Source organism: Emys orbicularis, chromosome 2 (genome assembly GCF_028017835.1).
Source record: "Emys orbicularis isolate rEmyOrb1 chromosome 2, rEmyOrb1.hap1, whole genome shotgun sequence".
NCBI classification, from domain to species: Eukaryota; Metazoa; Chordata; order Testudines; family Emydidae; genus Emys; species Emys orbicularis.
Genome location: NC_088684.1, coordinates 222,640,481 through 222,662,636, shown reverse-complemented (window position 1 = coordinate 222,662,636; position 22,156 = coordinate 222,640,481). Strand labels below are relative to the sequence as shown.

The 22,156-nt window shown below is 38.7% G+C and overlaps 1 protein-coding gene across 1 annotated transcript in view; it reads left to right on the top strand.

The window, feature by feature from the left end:
* Positions 1–21,573, top strand: part of ZCWPW2 (zinc finger CW-type and PWWP domain containing 2) — a 133,777-nt gene extending 112,204 nt beyond the window's left edge. Inside the window, exons 9-10 of the mRNA XM_065398417.1 lie at positions 1,681–1,802; positions 21,400–21,573. Of these exons, the coding sequence (XP_065254489.1) occupies positions 1,681–1,802; positions 21,400–21,573 (296 nt within the window). The remainder of the gene's footprint in view (positions 1–1,680; positions 1,803–21,399) is intronic.
* The last annotated feature ends 583 nt before the right edge of the window (positions 21,574–22,156 follow it).

The following is a 22,156-nucleotide window of genomic DNA, read 5'->3' as shown; positions in this document are numbered from 1 at the left end:
AAACAAGTTGGGATACAGTTCATATGAAAGATTATATAAAAATGTATGTATGTATGTATGTATGTATCTATGTAATTGTAAAGTATGTTACCCTTATCCTGGTACGACTTACATGATTAGTCCAAGGAAAACACATATTAATGATTTGGAAACACATTAAAAATGTTATACCAAATGTATTGCATACCATATAAACTACACCTAATGAAAATGATGATTCAGCTACCAGCCAAAAACACTGTGGTAATATTGATGATATTCATTACATGAGAAGCGCTGAAGAAGAGCTTTGTGAAGCTTGAAAGCTTGTCTCTTTCATCAACAAAAACTGGGCCAATAAAAGATATTACCTCACAACCTTATCCTGGAACCAACATGGCTACAACACTGCAATATATCAATAATGGCAGACTTTCCATGAAAAGACATTTGTAGGGTTTATGAAGCTGGTACTGTTGTGCAAACATCCATGCAGGCTTTACTGCACATTTTGACCAGATAAGTTGGTACAATTATTGATCTAGTCATTTCTGAAGGTAGTATGTAATAACTTTACTTGAGAAGGCCTTCTCCTGGCAGCCTCTAAAGCCTCAGTAAGGTGAGATGAAATGGTCCCACCTAGAAATTAAATTAGTTCAACTAACCTTCAACTTGAAGGTTGCATTTAATACTTTATTAGCACAACAGAATCTCTTTATAATCTTATCAAAGCTGTTTACAGAATGTCTTGCTTTAGAACAGCTTCCTGCGTTTTTTTCTTCCAGCTTCTCTTAAAAAATAATTACATTAAATAAAAATGCGTTCTAACATTTTCCCCTAAAACCTACAATGTTGAAAAAAAAGAAATGTTTTGTGTCAAATACTGTTAGTATGAATTTACCTAATTTCAAATCAACGCTCACAGTGAAAAACATTTGTGTTACACATTGGAAAGAAACAAGGCTGGTCAGAAGGGACTGGTTGAGCTTTCTCATGGTAGCGTTGTGTCGTGTCCATTTACGGAAAGGTGGGAGATGACCTCATGTGGCCTCCTGCCCCCATATTCCTGCTGCCTTTGGAAAAGGCTGCTTGCAGCTGCCACCATCCTATTTCTGTAGGAAGGAGAAGAAAGACTACCAGTGACCTGTCTCCAAAGAGCTCTGCTTCAGCAGAGCCTCTTGGCTTTGTGAGTTTTGTTGCATTTTGTATCTCCTTTCAGAGATTTTCTATCCAGAAAGTTCAAGGGGTATATTTTGTAAAGTAATGTAAGAAGTTACTTTTTATTTTTGTTTAAAAAATTTTCAGGCAAGTTTCTACTCATATCCGGTATAACAGTGCTATACAAATTGCAAGAATTTTACCTAACAAGATAACTCTTTTATTATTCTTCACTTAATCTTGACAATTGTGTTGATTTCAAATCATTAAAGACCAAAGGATGAATTGTTCTCACATCTGAAGCCAGTAAAGTTACTCTGGATTTTCACCAGTGTCAATGATAGCGGAATTTAGCCCCATATGGTTTTACCACAGGAAACCCATTTTCTTTTCCATGTTTGGAGTAATGATTTTCCCTGTAGATTTTCTGTATCTGTTCCCCACTGTTTTAATTGACTGAGTAATAAATAATATTTCATTAATAATGTTACATAAATATACATATGTATTTTAGCTAAATTATTGATTTTGTTGGTTTATTAGTTGTCTCTGAGACAGAAGTTATATTAAAAGATCTAGAACAAATTCTCAGGCGTGTTGCAGACCCTTTAAAAACAGCTTGTGGGTTGTATGGAAATGGAGAGGGAAAAGATACAGGAGAAAAGGTATGAATTATACATGGTATTGCTAACTAGTTACTGGAAACATTTTTAATTTTAGTGGAATTTATGTTAGTGCTTAAGAAAGACACTTTTAAATATGTTTTAATGACTATATAATGTACTTCTGAAAACAATATATACTGCCCACTTTTTGAATGCTATATATTTAATTATAATAATGATATAAAATAAAATTGTTTAAAGATCATATTTAATACAAACCAGTTTCATTGTATCCTACATTTAAAACAGAAGATATTTGAAATTAATATTCATGGTTGAAATCCCAGTCTCAGGGAGATGCATCCACTGATATTCCCATTATTAATTATACTGCAGATGTCTGCATGTGGGCAGACAAGTAGATCTCACTTGAAATACTCGTATACCTATATTTCAAATTTGGGTGTAGTATATCTAGCTAGGAGATGGCCTCTAGAGATCCACACTCTCCCTGCACATGGTCCAGGATCACCAAACAGCTAATCTTGTATCTGCAACATACTTAATAAGTTACCTTCTTTATTCAAGGGCCTATTTAGCTAATGTTTACTTTATTTCCCCTCTATTTAAGTGTAAAAAAAAAAAAAAGGACCTAATCAGATCGTCTTTGAGTGATTGTCCACATCTATTCCATTATTAGTGCACATACACACCATGTGAGCGAGAGTGCAATCTTTTTAAATAGCATTGTCTTTCAGGGCCATGTCTGCACCCTCTGGTGCTCCATATCTGAGGTCATAAAGGTGAGGTGACAGCAAGCGACCTTCAGTTCCTTCTTACTGCCTAGGGCTACAAGATGGAACACCTTCAGTGTCTATGCACAATGTGCAACTGATTTTCTATAGTTAGTTCTTAATTAATGCTCTAGCTATAGTTGGTGTAGTTTAAGCCCATTGGCAAAAAAGAAAAGGAAAAAAAAGAAGGGGGGGGGGGGAAAAACCTTTTCAAGTTAAGGATATGCTTTGGAACCAGACCTTGCCCCAGACATAGTGAAGTCAAAGTCCCCTAGATTCAAGACCTGTCTCTCTTGGGAGGCAGCTGTTCCTATTATGGACACCCTAACTGCCCCTTCTGCCTTGGGGAAGTACCTATATCATACAAGTTTCTATATGCTGCTTCTTTCCCAAAAGAATCCAAAAGCAAGGGAATCCCACCTGAAGCTTTTCCTCTTAGAGAAGTACATGATAGCCTTGTTGTCTCCTGAAGGAGAGACCATCTTACTGGATCACACCAGCTCAGTGAGTTCTCCAATAAGTCAAGTGTCTAGCCCAGGCACTAGAGGTCATTTGGCACTGAGGAAGTCCCACTCCTCTACCGTGGAGTCAACCAGAGCTTCCCTACCTTCCTTCACTCAACACTGAAGAGAGAGAGAGTGCTTACTGGTGACCACAGACACAGATCTCCCTCTCTGGTGCTGAGCAGATTTACCTTAGGAGGCAGTTCAAGGCCCAGATTGGATACTGCTGATGCTTCGACACTGAAGGGTCACCAAATTATCTTAGTGCAGCTTGGAGAAACTACTTGTGTGCCTGGTACTGACAAACAAGAATCGAAGCATCTGACACTAAAGCAACTGGAACTGAAATTTTAAATGCCAGAGCTTCCCATGCTAGCACTAAAGCTCTTTGCACTAAAGAATCCAGTGTAACCTAAGCTGTCAGTCCTGGTACCACGCCTCTGACACCTGCGATGGAGCACCTAGCACTTCACTTTATGTTACCAACCTCGCTTCTCAAGGTGGAGGGAACACTACCTTCTCTTTTTTGTGGTACCCATAACATTTGTAGTACTAGAATACCTAATGGTATCGGACTAATCAGAGTCACCATTTCTGGCCTCCTGGAAGAAACTACTCATTGACCCCAGCCCAGATACTGATACAAAAATTTCTGGGACCCTCTTGAACTCTTAAAAGATAATCTCTGCCAATGAAAGATTTATATCCCTTCTCCTCCACTTCAGTAGGGCAAGTGAGGTAGAACATGCTAATTGCCCCATTGTCATGAAGCAATTCACTGCTGGGACTGTTTTAAACACATGGGGAGGCGTCCTTCTTTGGAAGATAGTATTAGGGAGATAAATGAATCATCAGGCTGAAAACAGGACATTTGAGCTAAATAAGATGAGTAAATAGATCAGTAGGCTAAAAAGACAATGTCTGAGCCAGCTAAGATAAGAGGGAGAACACCCAGGGAACCATTTACTATGAACAAGATAACAATGGACAAGATAAATTAGGAATGTAGAGATGAGGTAAGGAGTATGTCGATCATGGAAAATGCATGGACAGAGCATGCTGCACAGGGATTGCTTCCTGCAAAGTAACAAAGTCAAAGTGTGGTGCAATGTATAGTAAATGCAATGAGATATGTAATGTATATAAAGGGACAGGGTTTCTGTGTAACTTTGGAGCTGTGATGTACCCTACATCCACTCCCCCTGCATTTGAGACTGATCAATTCAGTGTAGCATTGCTGTATGCCAAATAAAGATACCCGAGAGATGAAGTCTGGAGACGAACTGAGTTCTTGGGAAGCTGAATGGAAAGAGATCTTGTAGGGAATCCCAACACTTAGCTGTTGTCAGATCTCTTGGCAGCCTCTGCAGTTTTTCTTTTGGTGTTCCATTTTCAGAGATTTGTAAAGCAGCTACTTGGAGTTCAGTCCACACCTTCATTCATCACTACTTTTTGATAGAGGGCTCCAGATCTGATGTCTGCTTTGGCAGAACTGTATTACAATCATTGTTTCAATCGACTACACCTATGGGATGTGAATTACTGCATGTGAATCACCAGAAGTGGAATACATGTGGATAATCACTCAAAGAAGAAAGAGCAGTTATTTACCATACAGTAACTGTAGTTCTTTAAGATGTGTTGTCCACATGTATTCCACAATGCACTTTCTCTGCTACTGCAGAGTCCTTGTCAATATGGATTCTGTTTTGGCAAAGGAACTGGAGTGGTTGCATCCATCTCACCCTTTATGTCCTCAGCTATGAAGTCCCAAAGGGCATGTAGAGCACTATTCAAAAAGATTCTGATCTCATCCACATAGGTGCATGCACACCAGAAGTGGAATACATGTGGACAACAGATCTCAAAGAACCACAGTTACAGTAGGGCAAGTAACCTCTTTATGTGGGTAATCCAAAATAATATACACCAATGGGAAAACTGGCTGATTATACCATGGTACTATTTCTAAGGAAGCATATGCTGAATACCTTATTATCATGTAATTCTATCTACTGTCCAGTAAATCTAATGTAATTTCCTACTTAAATAATGGAAGCGATGTCTAACAGAAAAATCTGCATGCAACTAGAGGATAATAGAAACATGTGCAATGAACGGCATAGATTTATAAAGAAAAAACAAACAAATTTGATAACTTTTTTTATCAAATTACAAAATCAGTTGTAAAAGAGAATTGATTACATATAAGATATCTGAACATTAGTTAAAACATTAGACATTGTTCCTTATAAAATCTTACTTGAAAAATTAATCCAAATTGGATTGAACATGAGTGTTCTCACATGAATTGAAAACTGTCTCAGGGACTGTAAATAAAGAGTAATGATAAACTACATAGGCTTCACATTCACTGGGCTGCTAAAGTACAGAACCATAAGAGAGAACAAGGAATGGTGATCTGATGGCAAATTGATAGAATCACTTATATCTTCTTATAGTTCCACTGGCAGTTACAGGCTTACCTGTTAGCAACACGGACCAGAGTTGAAAGGCAAATGTAACATCTGACATAGAGAAGTGGTGTTTTCCAACGGTATCTACCCTATTGGATTGCCACTCTTATGCCTGTGCTTCCAACCTACAACCAGGAAGGAAGTTTTCAAATATTTTGAGATACTAAGAATTCATAATGAGTCTTAATGTCTTTTGAAGTGTCTTACTGTCATAACACAGCTCATTTCTGATTGTTCTTGGAGACAGAACTTCTTGCACTTCAGTAGGCAAGCAGAAGACACCACCAATTTAGTCATCTTAATGTACCCTCTCTACATACATTTGAAAGCTTATTATGTCTTAAGATGAGGTATGATGTGGAGCTGTCAAGTGGTGCCATTACCATAGAAATAGGGTAAACAATGACATCAACAACACGTAAAAATGACCTCTTTGAAATATTTGCATTTGTTTCTGTTAATGACTCTGTATTATTTCAACCTATTGCGTCCAACCTTTGGATCCTGTCCAGTGCTGTCTTTCTGCAGTTTTCAGTTATTGTTGTCATATCTGTCAAAGACTTCAGTTACAGTATTAGCTTTGTTGAATTCTTTTAGGACCTGCCTCAAGTACTCAGCTGCCAGTTCATCAAATCTGTGGAATTTGTCTCCAGCCATCATTTGTATGACAACCATGGAATCTCTGATGTACACTGTGGTTTCTTTGTTGCATGCTCTTAGCTTATGGATTCTTTCAGCTTGAGCTTCCAGATGTCCTAATTCAGCTTTTTCTGTTGTTCTCATTGTTCCATCAGCATGCAAGAGGGACATAAACACAGACCTAGACACATTGGGAGACTAAGAACAGTTACCATTAAAATATATCTGTGTCTTGCTAAGGGTAGGGCTCTGCGGAAAACAATTTATGGACTGAAAGCTGCTGCGATTGTCCCTCCCTTGCAAGACTTAAATTTAGTCTTCTTGGACATGTGATCAAAAGTTTTGATGCCAGATGTCTTGACTGGGCTGAAGAAGCTGTGTCCCATCAGAATCGAGTGCGCCTCTCAAAAATCTCTTCATTTGTTCTTCATCAATATCTGCTATTTTCAGTAGATTTTCTTTACATCTGATATTACATGCAGTTCAGTAGATATGTTGATAAGCACCTCTGGATGTGATTCAGGATTAAATGAATTTGTCATATTGTTGATGACATTGTTTGTAAGGCAGTAATATGCTCTTCATACCTCTTCAGTGCAGGGGCAAGGACTCGTTTGTAGACTTTGTCTTCACTACTACTTGTTAGGCCATTTCTTTTTCTCTTAGCTTTTGCATGTTCATAATATGAAACTGTGCATTGTCATATCTGACACTAATTCTGACCTATGCATAAGTGTCACTGAATTAAAAAGTTAGTTTCTAGAATATTTCAAAGGCTAGTACCGCATGCATAGGCAATTACAAGTTAAAACCTTCTATCAAGCAGATACTACACTATATGTACAAAAGCTTACAAATGGAGAATCATTACATTAGGAATTCATGTACATTTATAACTACCCTCTATGCAGTACAAACTATGGGCACACCATCTATTGTTACTGGTGCACAAACTTAAGTGTGAGACCGATATGGCCAGAAAATTTCAATTGAAAATATAGAAAATTATTATAATCACCTGTGAGATACTTTGACAATTAAGGTATGCAATGTGAAAACATTTAATGTTAGTATATTGCAAAATGTTGATATTTGCCATTTTTGCCCTGCTAAACAGTGTAATCATTTATGAAAAAAAAATACTTGTCCATTGAAAACCAACAAAAATCTTTTAATACATTGTCATTTGGTAGCTTTGACCAATAAACACCGCATTAAGGGGTTGAAATTTACTTAAAATAGCAAAAATTGTAGTCAGAGTCATGTTGCAATGTTTCTGGAAATATGCAAAAAATATGACACTCTCATTTTGGGTACCATTGTTTCACTGTTCTTACAGGCTTTTAGTACCACTTGGAAGTTCCACATCCTACCTCATCTAAACATATATAAAATAAGCTTTCAACTGATATACGATGTAGATGTATGTAGTGTGGTACATTAAACACCAAAAATATGGCCCTTTTTGGAAAAGTGCCACCTACCTACAAGAACATTGTCTCAATTTATAGCAACATAACCTTAAATCACAGCATCATACTCCTTCATCCTTACTATAAGTTATGCCTAGTGTTAGTCTTTTTTATTTGAAAAGGAAATAGTTTCACAGGATATTTTATTCTCATGGGGCTCTTCTTCAGTGGGATAGTGCCTGCAGCCCGTTGAAGCTTTATCCCTGATACTCCATTCCCTTCATAGCCTTTGGAACATTAGTTCCATGCATTGCCACTGCATTTAAGGTTACAGCCCTTCCACCCACTCCTTGCAACAGTATCCTGGTACTCCAGTGAACACAGGGCTTAATTAAGTCTTCTTTAGAGGCCTCTTTTTTTAATTCTAAGGTTGTTTCTCAAAAAACACTTCCTTTGATTCTCTTGGGCTATGGGCTTCTTAGCTCCCCTTTGCTTGGCTTTGTTTTCTATAAGTTTTGATTCCATGTGCAAGATAAGATGATTCTTTAGGTCAAAATGGTTTCAGAACTGGTGAGGCCATATTTATTGGCTCCTCCTCTGGGAAAAGTGTTTTGTACCTGTTTGTACTTAAAATGACGGGATATGCCTAGTGCCTCACATAGCCTTTTATTTTAGCCAAATATTGGAAGCAAGGAATTGGGATAGGGTTGCACTGAGGCAAAAATTCTTAGTTTAGCTTCACTACATCCTTTTTTTTCTTTAGAAACGTTGTACTTCATGGGGATATGGTATACAATTATTTGTTGATCCTTGTGGGAATTTGCCATGAGAATTTTGCAATGTGTATTTAATAAAAGCTTCAAAGAAGAACTGCTATAATAGGAAAACTTTCAGATCTATTCAATTTTGACATAAACTGAATGTCCCTCTAAATCGTCTGTCTTAATTGTTCTTGATAATTACAAAATCAATTGTTTGCAGACATGCTGCATGACATGGGTAGGGAGGGATTTGACTGGTTGGCTATATATAGCTTTAAATTCTCTGGCCATAACCATGCATCTCTTCCCTCCCCAACCCTCCACCAAGATAATCACTCCATACTACTGAAGATGAAAGACGGAGTCCCCCAATCTCCCCCCACCAGAGAACTATTTCTTAGGAACATAGGAGTTGATCAGAGGTCTATCTAGTCCAGTATTCTGACTGTTGATAGTGGCCTAGAACAGATGCTTCAGAGGAAGGTTAAGAACCCTGTAGTGGTCCGATGTGGGATAATCTGCCCCTGCATTAGGGATAGATTAAAAAGGTATTTAGGCGCCTAAAGATACAGATACCTCTTAGTGGTGTTTATAAAAGCACATAAGTAGGTTAGCCACCTAACTCCCACCTTATCTGCTTAGGTGCTTTTGTAAATTCCTCTAGGTACCTATATTCATCTTTAGGTACCTAAATACCTTTGTGAATCAGGCACCAGGTCTCATCCTGATCCTGGAGATTGACTTAATCCCTGAAGCACAAAGTTTAATATCCTTTCCAAACTTTTTATAATTAATTATGAAAACTCTGGATATCCTTGATATCCATATAAATATCCAGTCTTTTTCAATCTCATGTTCTTGACCTCAGCTTATTCCTGTGGCAATAAGTTCCAGAGGTTAGTTTTATAAAGTACTTCCTTTTCTTGATTTTGAATTTTCACCTTTTAATTTAATTGATTATCTCCATTGTTCTTTATTATTATTATGAGACAAGGAGAACAGAAATTTCTGATCTGCGTTCTCTATACCATTCATTGTTCTACATACTTTTATTGTGTATCTGATCATTTTTCTCCTTTCTAAGGTAAACAATCACAGTCTTTTCAATCTCTGTTCTTGACAGACCTATAGCATTTTTGTCACTCTTCTCTGAATTCCCTCTAATTCTGCAATATCCTTTTTGAAATGGATAAGGCTGCACCATATATTTATATAAAGGCATTATAATATTCTTTGTGTTATTCACCATTCTGGTCCTTATCCTAACATCTTGTTATATTAATTGACCACAGGAGCAGAGGTATTCATTGAGCTGTCTATAATGATACTTTCTTGACTTGATACAGTTAACTTAGAACCCTGAAAGGTGTATCAATTCTTTAAAATTTCCGCTCTAATATGTATTATTTTGCATTTATCAACATTGAATTTCATTTGCCATTGTGTTGCTCATTCACCTGGCTTGTCTGAAGTTCCCCATAGTCCCTTCTGATCCTGATTAAACTTTGCAACATCTGGAAATTTTGCTACCTCACTGCCCACCCCAACTTTCCAGATAATTAATAAATATATTGATAGAGGACCATGTATAGAACCTTGAGGCACACCATTGAAACTTTTTGCCATGATGAAAATTGACCATGTAATCCTGCATTTTGCTTTCTGTCTCCTAGCCAAGTTTTGATCCATGACAATACTTTGTTTTTCACTCCATAACTACTTAGCTTCTTTAGTAGCTTCTTTTGAGGGACCTTGTCAAAGGCTTTTTGGAAGTCTAAATAAACGATGTCAAGTGGTTCTCCTTTTTCCACTATTTTATTGACTCTTTTATTCACTAAACTCTTCATTCTAAGAGTTTAGTGAAACACACTGTTTTCCTTTAAAGAAACCCGTAGAACCCTTTTAAAATATAGGTAAATCATTTGCTACCCTCCAATCCTTTGGAACAGTGGCTGTTTTTAATGAGAGCTTGCATATTTTTTAACAGCTCATCTACTTCACACTTAAACTTCTTCAGAATTCTTGGATGTACTCCATTGGGCCTGGTGACTTAACACATTTTAAATGATCAGTTTGCTCCATTACCTCTTCTGATACCTCAGTCTCTGAGACTGCCTCATCTTTAGTAACAGAAAAGAGCAGGTGAGGGGTAGATATCTTCCCAGAATTCTCAGCCGTGAAGACTGCAATGAAGACTGCAGTGAGCTTCTCAACAATGCCTGTATCTTCCTGAATTGCTCCCTTAATTGCATACCTACCAGTTCTTTCATCAGCTTCCTGCTTCTCATATAATTAAAGAGTCTCTCGTTGTTTTATGCCTTTAGCTATTTGCTCTTCAAAATCCAGTTTGGCCCTTCTAATTTCCCTTACACTTGTTGCCTACTGTAGTTTATGCTTCTGTTTATTGGCTTCACTAGGATCAGATTTCCAAAGTTTGAAGGATTTCTGTTTGGATCAAAAAGCCTCTTGAACCTTGCTATATAGCCACATTGATTGACTTCTTGTTTTCCTACTATATTTATGTTCTTACAGTTTTGTATTTGTATTCCTATAGATTCAGCAGTCTGGTCTTAGATTCATCGATGCAAAGATGAGAAGGGACCATTGTTATAATCTAGTATGACCTCCTGTATAATACAGCTATAGAAGTTCCCCAAAATAATTCATAGAGCAGATATTTTAGAAAAACATCCAATTTTGATTTTAAAATTATCAGTGGTGGGGAATCTACCACAACACTTAGTAACTTGTTCCACTGGTTAATTACTCTCACTGTTAAAAATTTATGCCTTATTTCCAGTCTGAATTTGTCTAGCTTTGACTTCCAGCCACTTGATCATGTTATACCTTTCTCTGCTAGATTGACGAGCCTATTGTTTAATATTGTTCCCCATGTAGGTACTTATTGACTATAATCAAGTCATCCCTTAATCTTCTCTTTGTTATGATAAATAGATTTAGCTCCTTGACTCTAGTTTTCTAATCCCTTAATCATTCTTGTGACTTTCTGAACCATCTCCAATTTTTCAATATCCTTCTTGAATTGTGGACACCAGAACTGGACAGAGTATTCCAGTAGCAATCACACCAGTGCACATTACAGAGGTAAAATAACTTCTCTATTCCTATTCAAGATCCCCCTGTTTATGTACCCAAGGACTGCATTGACCCTTTTAGCCATAGCATCGCACTGGGAGGTCATGTTCAGTCGATTTTCCACCATGACCCTCAAATCTTTTTCAGAGTCACTGCATCACAGGATAGAGTCACCCATCCTGGAAATATGGCCTACATTCTTTGTTCATAGATGTATACATTTAGCCACATTAAAATACATATTGTTTGCTTGTGCCTCATTTACCAAGAGAGCCAGATTCCTCTGTATCAGTGACCTGTCCTCTTCATTATTTACCACTCCCCCAATTTGTGTGTCACCTTTAAACTTTATCAGTGATGATTTTATGTTTTCTTCCAGGTAATTTATAAAAATGTTAAATAGTATAGGACCAAGAATAGATCTCTGTGGGACTCCACTAGACCACACCCGCTCAATGATGATTCCCCATTTAGAATTATTTTGAGAGCTATCAGTTAGCCATCTTTTGATCCATTTAACAAGTGCCATGTTAATTTTGTATCTTTGTTTTTTTACTGAAAATGTTGTATGATACCAAGTCCAATGCAGTACAGAAGTCTGTTACATCAACACGATTACCTTTATCAACCAAAATGTAATTTAATCAAAAAAAGATATTAAGTTAGACAGGATCTATTTTCCATAAACCCATGTTGATTGGCATTAATTATATTATCCTCCTTTAATTCTTTATTAGTTGACTGCTATATCAGCCACTTCATTATATTACCCTCAATTGATGTCAGACTGATAGGCCTATTATTATCCGGGCCATCCCATTTATCCTTTTTAAATATTGGCACAACATTAGATTTCTTCCAGTCTTCTGGAACTTCCCCTGTATTCCAGGATTTATTGAAAATCATCATTAATGGTCTTAAGCTCCTCTGACAGCTCTTTTAAACTCTTGGACACAAGTTATCTGGATCTTCTGATTTTAAAATGTCTGACTTTAGATAGGCTTTAGATAGATACTAATGAAACAGAAGGAGTCTTCTTCACTCAGAACTGTTATCTCACTGGATTCTATGGAAATCTTTATATGCAGTGCTATTCCCACACCTCTTTGCTCTAGTCTGTCTTTCCTATATTGTTTACAACTTGGATGCAGAGAATATGCCTTCCCTTTCCATCCCAATGGATAGACTCTTCATTTCCTGCTCTCTTTTATGGGAGTATGGTTACTTTCTTGGGCAAGCTTTATTTTTCCATTCAGTTTGTGAAGATTCCTGGGCCATCTGCTCAGCTGAATTACTGAAAAAGACAAAAAAACAAAACAAAAAACGAGGAGTCCTTGTGGCACCTTAGAGACTAACACATTTATTTGGGCATAAGCTTTCGTTGGCTAGAAAAGACAAGGGGGCTTTTAAGGATGCTGCAGGACCTGGTAGCATTTAGGGAATCTCTGAACAGATCTCACGTACTAGCCATGCTTAGTCCTTACCCAAACGGACAACACAGTAATTGTATGTGCATGTTCACAAAAGATATCATAGATTAGTCTGTGCACTTTCTGAAGCCTCTGGGACATCTTCTTTTCTGCCTTCTACAAGATACAGTGAATTGTCTATTTGTGCCAACATGTGTTGATGAAAAGCAGTTTGACCTAAAGCATTGCCTCAACAGGCAAATTTCCTCCTCCAAAATATGGACAAAATGACAGTCATGGTGTGGGGTACTAAACATCATTTTTCTGAATACAATACCTTCCATAGATATGGAACCAGTGGTTCTAAAGGCATTTTGACCTAAAATATTGTCCAGCATATGGGGCCAAAACTCAGGGGGAAAAAAGCACAGCAAAAGGGAGTCTTTTATACTGTACTCACTCACATAAAGAATACAGGTGAAAGGGTTAGATCTAAAATGCTGAATTTGAAATCACAATCATTTCTGTGGCAGCAGATTGTGTTATGACAAACAAAATAGATTTCACTGTAGGATCTAGAACAAGGTAAACTAAGTTGGGAAGGAGAAAATTTTCATTTAACCTCCACCCCTCATTTTTCAACATGGAAATCTCCATCAAAATTTTAATAACAAAAAGAAGAGAAAAATATTAACTAAATACATTGCTTCCTCTATAAATGTTCTTTTCTTTCCAGTTTTCCCTGAACAGCCTTTTACTGAATACAAAATTTGTACCCAAAAGGAAAAAGAGGATTGGTTATATGATGAGCCTGTCAAATGAGTATCTGATAAAAGTATTGAAGCTATATTCTCCAGTAGATAATAATGTATATCTGAGCTTTTGGCATAAGTCTTTAAGAGTAGCATAAGAACATCTTATTCAAATTACTTAAAATTTTATTATAAAAAAATTAAGCTACATTCCTCAGGCTCTGTTCATGCTTCCTGAGAATGAGTATGCGAATGCAACAGTATGAGGAAAGGTCACCTAAAATTTGTTTAGAAAGTTGGCCACTCCTTAAATGCTTCTCTGATGAAACTGGAATAGATCAGCATTAGTTAAAGGCTCTCCTACCTTCCTCTCATGTCCTACACTCATTTATCCAATGTTTTAATATTCTCTTAAAATGAAAAATGGGCTGTAGAATTACCATTTTGTTTATTGACCTTCAGCATCCCACAGAATGCTGTCCAGCATTATAAATGTGCTACATTCCACAAATCAGTGGCCTCTCTTGTTCTTGCCCATTCCAGAATCTCTCATCCAATACTGTTTTATATCATTCTGTTCCTGCTATAGTTTTCTGACATCAGTTTGTGTAGCATACAAGAAAATTTTACATTTTGTTTAGCCTCCCAGTCTACAAATTTAAAAGATAAGAAACAATTACCATGAATAAAGAGAGGGTCCTGTGGCACCTTTAAGACTAACAGAAGTATTGGGAGCATAAGCTTTCGTGGGTAAGAACCTCACTTCTTCAGATGCAAGTAATGGAAATTTCCAGAGGCAGGTATAAATCAGTATGGAGATAACAAGGTTAGTTCAATCAGGGAGGGTGAGGTGCTCTGCTAGCAGTTGAGGTGTGAACACCATGGGAGGAGAAACTGCTTCTGTAGTTGGATAGCCATTCACAGTCTTTGTTTAATCCTGATCTGATGGTGTCAAACCATCAGAAGCAGTTTCTCCTCCCATGGTGTTCACACCTCAACTGCTAGCAGAGCACCTCACCCTCCCTGATTGAACTAACCTCATTATCACCATACTGATTTATACCTGCCTCTGGAAATTTCCATTACTTGCATCTGAAGAAGTGAGGTTCTTACCCACGAAAGCTTATGCTCCCAATACTTCTGTTAGTCTTAAAAGTGCCACAGGACCCTCTGTTGCTTTTTACAGATTCAGACTAACACGGCTACCCCTCTGATACATGAATAAAGAGTTTCAAAGCATTTAAACATTTTATGACAATCAGCATTTATGAGCCTAATAGTAGTACTAGTGGTGCATATCATGCTTAAATCTCACTGGAAGTCTGGAAGCCCTGAGTTGGGGCTATAAACAAAACAAATGTCCATTCTGCTTTAACACTGGTTGAAAAATCTTAAAAAGCAATGGCTTGAAATTATATATTAAATATTAAAATTAGTTGTAGGATTGTTTAATATTAAAGCAAGGTGAAAACTTGATTTTATTGAAATGTTATACTGTCTGTACTACAAAATTGTCACTTTGTAGCAAGATGAATGTCACTAAGAGTGGACTCAGATATGCCCATTATAATTTTGGAAATGACACGAGTGCTTTCCAAATCGTTCAGTTAGAAATGGGAGAAGGTGAGGGCGGATAGCTTCTACCTGTGGAACAAAGTGTCCAACCCCTGGACACTACAGATGCCTTGAAATCCATATAAATCTCAGGACACCCTCAGGGGACAGGAACATCTGAGCTTGTCTGCTGTTCCTTTGGTGCCCCGTTCCCAATGGCAGCTCCACTCCTTTGCAGTGGACTGTCACCCAATTTAGGAGTATGAGGAAGGAGCTCCTGTCTTATTACAAATCCATCTGATTCCCAAGGACTATGTCGTATACAAACAGTTGTTCTCACTTTGGGGGTTGGGTCCATAAATTCAGTAGTGATAGGTTCTTCAGTCTCCATTTTATCAGTAGCAGAGTCAGATGGTTTGATGGTCAGGCTGACTCTCCAGATAACTTCTTCCACTTAAGAACCCCTCCAGAATTTTCTCTGCCCCCATAAGTGAAGCAGGTGAAGAGTTAGGACATCTGTAATTTGGCCATAACCTGATTATTTTTTTCTTCTTTTTCCTGTTTTTCTAGGTTATTTTTCCCTCAGCTCTCCGCATTTTTTTTTCTTTGTACAGGGTTACTGTCTTTTTAAGGGCAATTAAAATTCACCTCACAGAGCTACAATCTCTCCCCACAGATTATCTCTGATATTCGCTGAAAAAGCTTGAAAGAAAGGTTAGGACAAGGGCTGAGTGTATTGAAGGCAAAAAGTTTCTTTTGTTCTTCCAAACTTGGTGCTACCAGGATTGAAAAGCAGGCTGTTGGGCTGCCTCATAGGATAGTGCCACAGGCAAATGAGGGCCCCAGTAAGACAAGGCGCTGAAGAAAGTGCCACAGAACACCAGAACCCAATCTCTGGCTACTGACATGGACCAGGCCGCATTGCCAGGTATCCCGCCGCAGGAGTGTGCACTGCGGAAGCCACCAGGAGCTGAAAAACAGCCAAGGACATCGGCGCTCAATCTGCAGCTACTGATGCAAACTAGGCCCCATCGCTGGGTGAACTATGGAGACCCTAGGAGTGCCAGTCAACAGAACTGGTGCATGGTAAAAGTGCAGGTCCCAGTGACCTTCACTCCATCCCTCCCCACCCCTCGCCAAAGGATCATGGCAGGGGGCTATGAATGTTGCAAGGACCTCCCTTTGTCCCTGCCAGTGGGTGTGCTGTGGTCAGGACATCCCCTCTGTTCCTTAGGGGTCTCAAGAACCACTGGCAGCACTGAAAAATTAGTATTCCCACCTCTGTCTCCTCTTCCTTTGTAGAGGGGTTGCAGTGGCCACAGGCTGCCATTTTAGAATAGGCTCTGGGCCTGTCTTCTTGGTAGCCATCTTAGAGTCTCTTCAGTGGAAAAGTGTAGGCTTAGGCTGTCCTTAGCAGACTCTTATGACTCCAAATCCTCAGCCCTCTCTCTTGCTACTCCTCCCTCTGGAGTTAGGGTCACACATGCAGATATAAAGCAAAGAAATCCTAGAAGATCCCCAGAACTATTGTTCCCTGCACATTTTTTCAAGTCTATTCTGTGTAAGACTGTTACTCTTGTTGGGATATCTCCCATGAGCACTCAGCCATAAGTGATTAAAAAGGGGATGAGGATGAGGCTAAAGAGGCAGAAAATACCTGAAAATATTTTCTAGTGGTCTCAAAACTGACCCTTACAAGCCCATCCATTAAGGCTCAAAGAATGAATGGTAAACTCAGCGAAGATAAAGCATCTGATTTAGAAAAAAAGTCCTGTTCAAAACTTGCATTAATAGAATCAGCTCTCTGCAGAGACTATGCAGCAGTCTCAGCAGCCCTGAAAGCCTCAGTGGAGGCCACTTTTTTCAGCAAAGCCATACTTGCTTATACTGTGTCCCTACTCTCTGACATTCCTGAAAAGGGACAAGGGGTTGGGATCCTCCTTAAAAAGAATTTCTCTAAATCTGCTCTAGTTTCAGATACTTCACTTGATGCTTTCAGGTCCTCCACCTGATCAAGGATATCCAAGGTGGTTGCAAGAAGGCATCTATGGCTATGGACATGGAAGGCAGATATTTCTGAAAGACAGGTTTTTGGTAGCAAACCCATACTCTGGAGAGAAATTTGGCGGGGGGACCAATAGAAAAAGCCACATCCAAAGCACAGGACAAAAACAAAATCTCTCTTCTCTGTTAACGCTCACTAGAGAAATTTTAAGCTGTTTTTCTAACCTAGGCAGCCTTTTCGGGGTTACGATGCTTCATGTAGGTGTTGGGAGAGAAGAGATATTCTCTAAGAATAGGTGGGGGAAAAGCAGGCCCATTAAACCCAGAGGTGACTCTCAAAAAGTAGATTCACTTCCACAAGTTCCAAATGGACCCCATTCATGTCCACCAGGGCAACTATCATCTAGAGTGATATTCTAACCTCTGTGGATCTGAAGGAGGTGTATCTCCACATTCCCTTCCTTGCGGCCACAGACAGTATTTTAGATTTCCTTGTGGTACTCTGCACACGGAGTACAAAAGCCCTTCTTTTTGGCATTGCCACTGCCCTCAGGGTAGTCATGAGTGCTGAGAGTAATAGGGGCATTTCTATGTCAGCAAGGGGTACATCTGTGCCCTTTTTCTCATTGACATTCTGATAAGAGCTCCCTTCATATAGAAATCAATCAGAGACACTCAACTGACAGTACACATCCTTCAACAACATGCATTTTTAATCAATTTGGAGAAAAGCCAGCTCATCCCTAGACAGAACAACTGGGGGTTTGGCTGGACACCACACTCTGCAGAGCCTTTCTCTCCAGTAAAAGACAAGCATGGATTGTGGAGCAAATATAAAACATTCTTCCTAGTCTGTGTTCCCTCATGAAAGTCTTACTATGACTTCTAGTCATCTTAATTTCATGCATATGCCTACTCTCATGGGCAAAATTTCATTTCAGGTACCTGCAGTACTACCTACTTCCCTACTCACATTCACAATTCCAGCTCACACACTGTAAGATTTCCCTCCACAGTAAAAGGTCCCTCAGATGGTGGTTACATCTGACAAGATTCACAGACAGTATCCACTTGGCAGAACCACTGAGAGACACCATAATGATGGATGCCAGCTTGGAAGGATGGGGAGCTTACACATCTCAACATGATACAAGGACAGTGGTCACAGATAGAATCTCAGTACATCATAAACTGCTTCAAAGTGCAGGTGATTCACCTAGTCCTTCAGGCACTCCTACCCCATTTAAATTCCAGACACATACTTGTATTCACAGTCAGCAAAAATGCCATAGCATATATAAATGGGTGGAGGGCACAAGATTGAGCTCATTACAGGTGTAAGCCACAACTTTCTTTGGGTGGGCTGAGAGAAATATTATGTCAGTTCTAGCCATTCATATCAAAGGGAAACAATTCCACAGTGGATTGCTCAGCCACAAAAGGGGGAATGGTGTCTCCACCAGAGAGAGTTTGACCGCATATCCCAGACCTTTAGGAAACCAACATGGGATCTCTTTGCATCCAGCTCAATTCCAAGACGAATAACTTCTATGCCAGGAGGGGAGATTCTCGGCCCAGGGAAGTTGATGCTTTCTCCTAGGTATGGCAAAGGGCTCTGCTATATGCATTACCTCTTTTTTCTATGATAATATGCACCATCTAACAGGTATGCAGACAACAGTGGAGAGGTCAGTGACCCTCCGCTAACATTACAATCCAGGCCGGATCCACTGTCACGGGACCATCTGTTCCATCACAACCTGGCATCTCAACTTGACTGCCTGGTTATTGAGAGGTCACCTTAAAACGGAACAAAACAAACAAACAAAATCCAACAAATCCTCAAACTAAAATAATCCAGTGACAGCATTTCAGTCATACTGAAGTCCAGAAAGTTTTCCACCAGCTCTTGGTATGCAATAATATGGAGAAGATTTGATTTTTGGTGGTCATCAAAAGGATACACAGCAGGATCAAGACTGGTTAAATTGCTCCTAGAATTTCTTACAGGAAGGCCGGTCTCAGGGGCAACTGTACAACTCACTTACACCTCAAGCATTGGTTATAGGCTTAGTTCTGGCAGCCCAGGCTCAACCTATCTGACCCCATCACCAACACATAAAACAAACAAACAAATAAATCATCAATGCTCCTGCTTTTATCATACCTCCTTCCATTCAAGGGTAGCTCCATGGGATCTTTTCTAATATTAAATGCTTTTGAGGGGATCGGGTGTCAATTTTTGACCCACTCTCCGAAGGGTCACTATATTTCCTGACAATTAAAGTCACCTTTCTAGTGGCCATAACACCCACATGAAGGGTATCAGAGTTGAGAGCCTTCTCTGTCCTCCCTTAAAATTATGTTTTTTCTATAATGAAAGGGTGGTTGGACAGACAGACCCATCATCCATTCCTGAGATAATTTCCTTCTTTCCCTAATCCCAGGAGATTTCACTCTCCTCTTTTTCCCAAATCCAGACCACCCAAAAGAAAGGGTTTGGCACATCTTAGATGTCTAGAAAGCAAATTAAGATTTATGTTTACAGTACAAAATCCTTTAGTAAAGCTTCCACTTTGTTCATTGTAAAATACCACATAGCTAAGGGACGGAAAGCTTCCAGGTCCTCCATAGCAAGGTATATTGGAAGGGGGGAGATTTTCCAAGGAATGTAAAGCTAAGGGTAATCTCTCTCATTCAAGTTTAAAGCCCATTCCAAGAAGGCAATGGCAGCTTCATGGGCCATTCAGTCCAGTGCACCATATGGACAGTTTTGCAGGGCAACAATCTTGGATATCCCTGCATATGTTGGCTAATTTCTGTAAGATTAATAGACTTCAGTTGGGTGAAGCAGACTTTTGTAGGAGGATTTTCTAAGCCATAGCTCACTCTTAGCCAACCCAACAATTGGTAGTGATGGAGGTGGGTTGGTAGTACTGCTAAAAAATCGGATGACTACTGAATTTATGAACATTTTCTCAAAGTGAAAATGAAAAAATTTGTCTCACCTGGAAATTTTTGTTCTGGATAGGGGGATAGGTCCATGAATTCATCCCACCCTGTATTTTTTCATCTCCTTCTTTCGGGAGGTTATTGCTCAGTAATGTTGCATTGTTTTCTTTCCTTTTTAGGGAGAGCTGATGGATAACAGTATTCTTATGTTAAATCAATGACCCTTGGGGTTACCCCAGTTAATGTGTTTTTGTCAGGTTAGACTGTTCTAATTCTTAGATGCCAGGCAGATTTTTTTGCTACTGTTAATATGCGAAAGTGTTTTATTCAGATTCGATAGCAGCTTTGGAAGCAACTCTCTGGAGAAGCTATTCAGTGGGAGGAGTTATCTGGAGAGTCAGCTCAGCCAGTCAAAACACCTGACTCCACCTCCTATAGCAGGGAGACTGTAGAACCCATCACTATTGAATTTATGGACCCATATCTCTACCCAGAATGAAATTTTCTGGGTAAGACAGACAAATTTTCTCACTTAACTAGTCTACCTCTTTAGTTCCCTCTTAAGAACCATAGTGCCTAAGACTTAGAGAGACTTCTGTATCTGAAGTTGAGGAGAATACTGCAGAGGCAGTGCCTTGACACATACATTCATTTGGGGGTCTTTGTCCATAGTTTGATAATCTACAGGTTGCATAGTGAAGAGTAGCATTGCTTCCCTTTGGTTTGAGATACATTTTACAGTATTTTTGGTAGAAAGTGGTTCTTACATTTAAGCTTCACATATTAAGATCTCAGTAAAATGACAATATAATAGAAGAGATTTTGGTTTATTAAGGGCACGTCTACAGGAGGACTTACTGTGCAGTAAGCGGCGGTGTAAATCTACAGTGCTCCAGCATGTCATGCACTAAGTGTCCATGGGCACTAAAAGTTTCAAGTGCGTTGGCGTGTTGTGGTTTGAAACAGCAGTACATCAAAGTGCACTAGGGATTTTTTACTGTGCATCAGTAGGGTCCACACGGACAGTTAGTGCATGGCCTACTGGAAGTGTTGTAGATTTATACCTCAGCTTACCGCGTATTGCTCATATAGACATACCACTATATTCCTCCAGATGCTTTACATTTACCGAAAAGTATGTCCAGGCAAATTCACCCTTTGACTGCTTGTGATGAGAGTTTTACATATATTTGGACTATGGATTGTTGACATGTTGACTGAACTTGATAACAAAGCATGTTGCTTAATGTTGTTGTTTTTAAATTTAATGTAATGCATCTAGAGAATGCATATTTGCTTTTCAGGTAACGAAATGCAGCACAGAGAGTACTGAAGGAAGTCCAATGGAAAACTACACCCAAGAGGATTGTATTATTATTGATGGGATAGCTTTCAGGGCTGGGGAATGTATTGACAACATAAGCAACAAGTTTAAAGAAATAGATTCTTTAATGGCTGAATTCCAAGATAGCTTGTAGCACTTAAAAAAAAAGGAACCTCTCTATCCACTTTTCCATTTAGTCATAGATTCTTAAGTGAATAATTTGCATAGTTACAAAGGCAGTTATTTTAATTTAATGTTAAATGTTACCTGATAACATTGCTAACAAAAGTAAAATATATTTTCAAGTTGATAGGAGAGATTTAAAAGTAAATACCCATTTATAATTTTGTTGTTATTTACATGGAATATTTTATTAAGGCTTGAAACAAATTGTAAATAACTGAAAACTAGATTTAAAAATAAAAGCAAATAAGCTTGATGTAGTGATTTTGAACACATCTTGAATTCTGGAGGGATTCTGGCAGGATGGTAGATCTTCAGATGTTCAGAAGGAATTGATTAAAGTAAATTCTCTAGTAGTCATAAATTGCATTTCAACCATATAAACTTAACTACATACCTTTCTCTAATATGAAACATTGATGGAGTTTGTTAGTCCTTTGATCCACCTGTGCAATTCCCATTGGGTTCTATTCAGCTCAAATTCACCTCTGGGTAACTCACCTGTGGAGGCTGCATACCGTTCCTAAGAATACTTCCTTTTTCTTTGAGTGGCA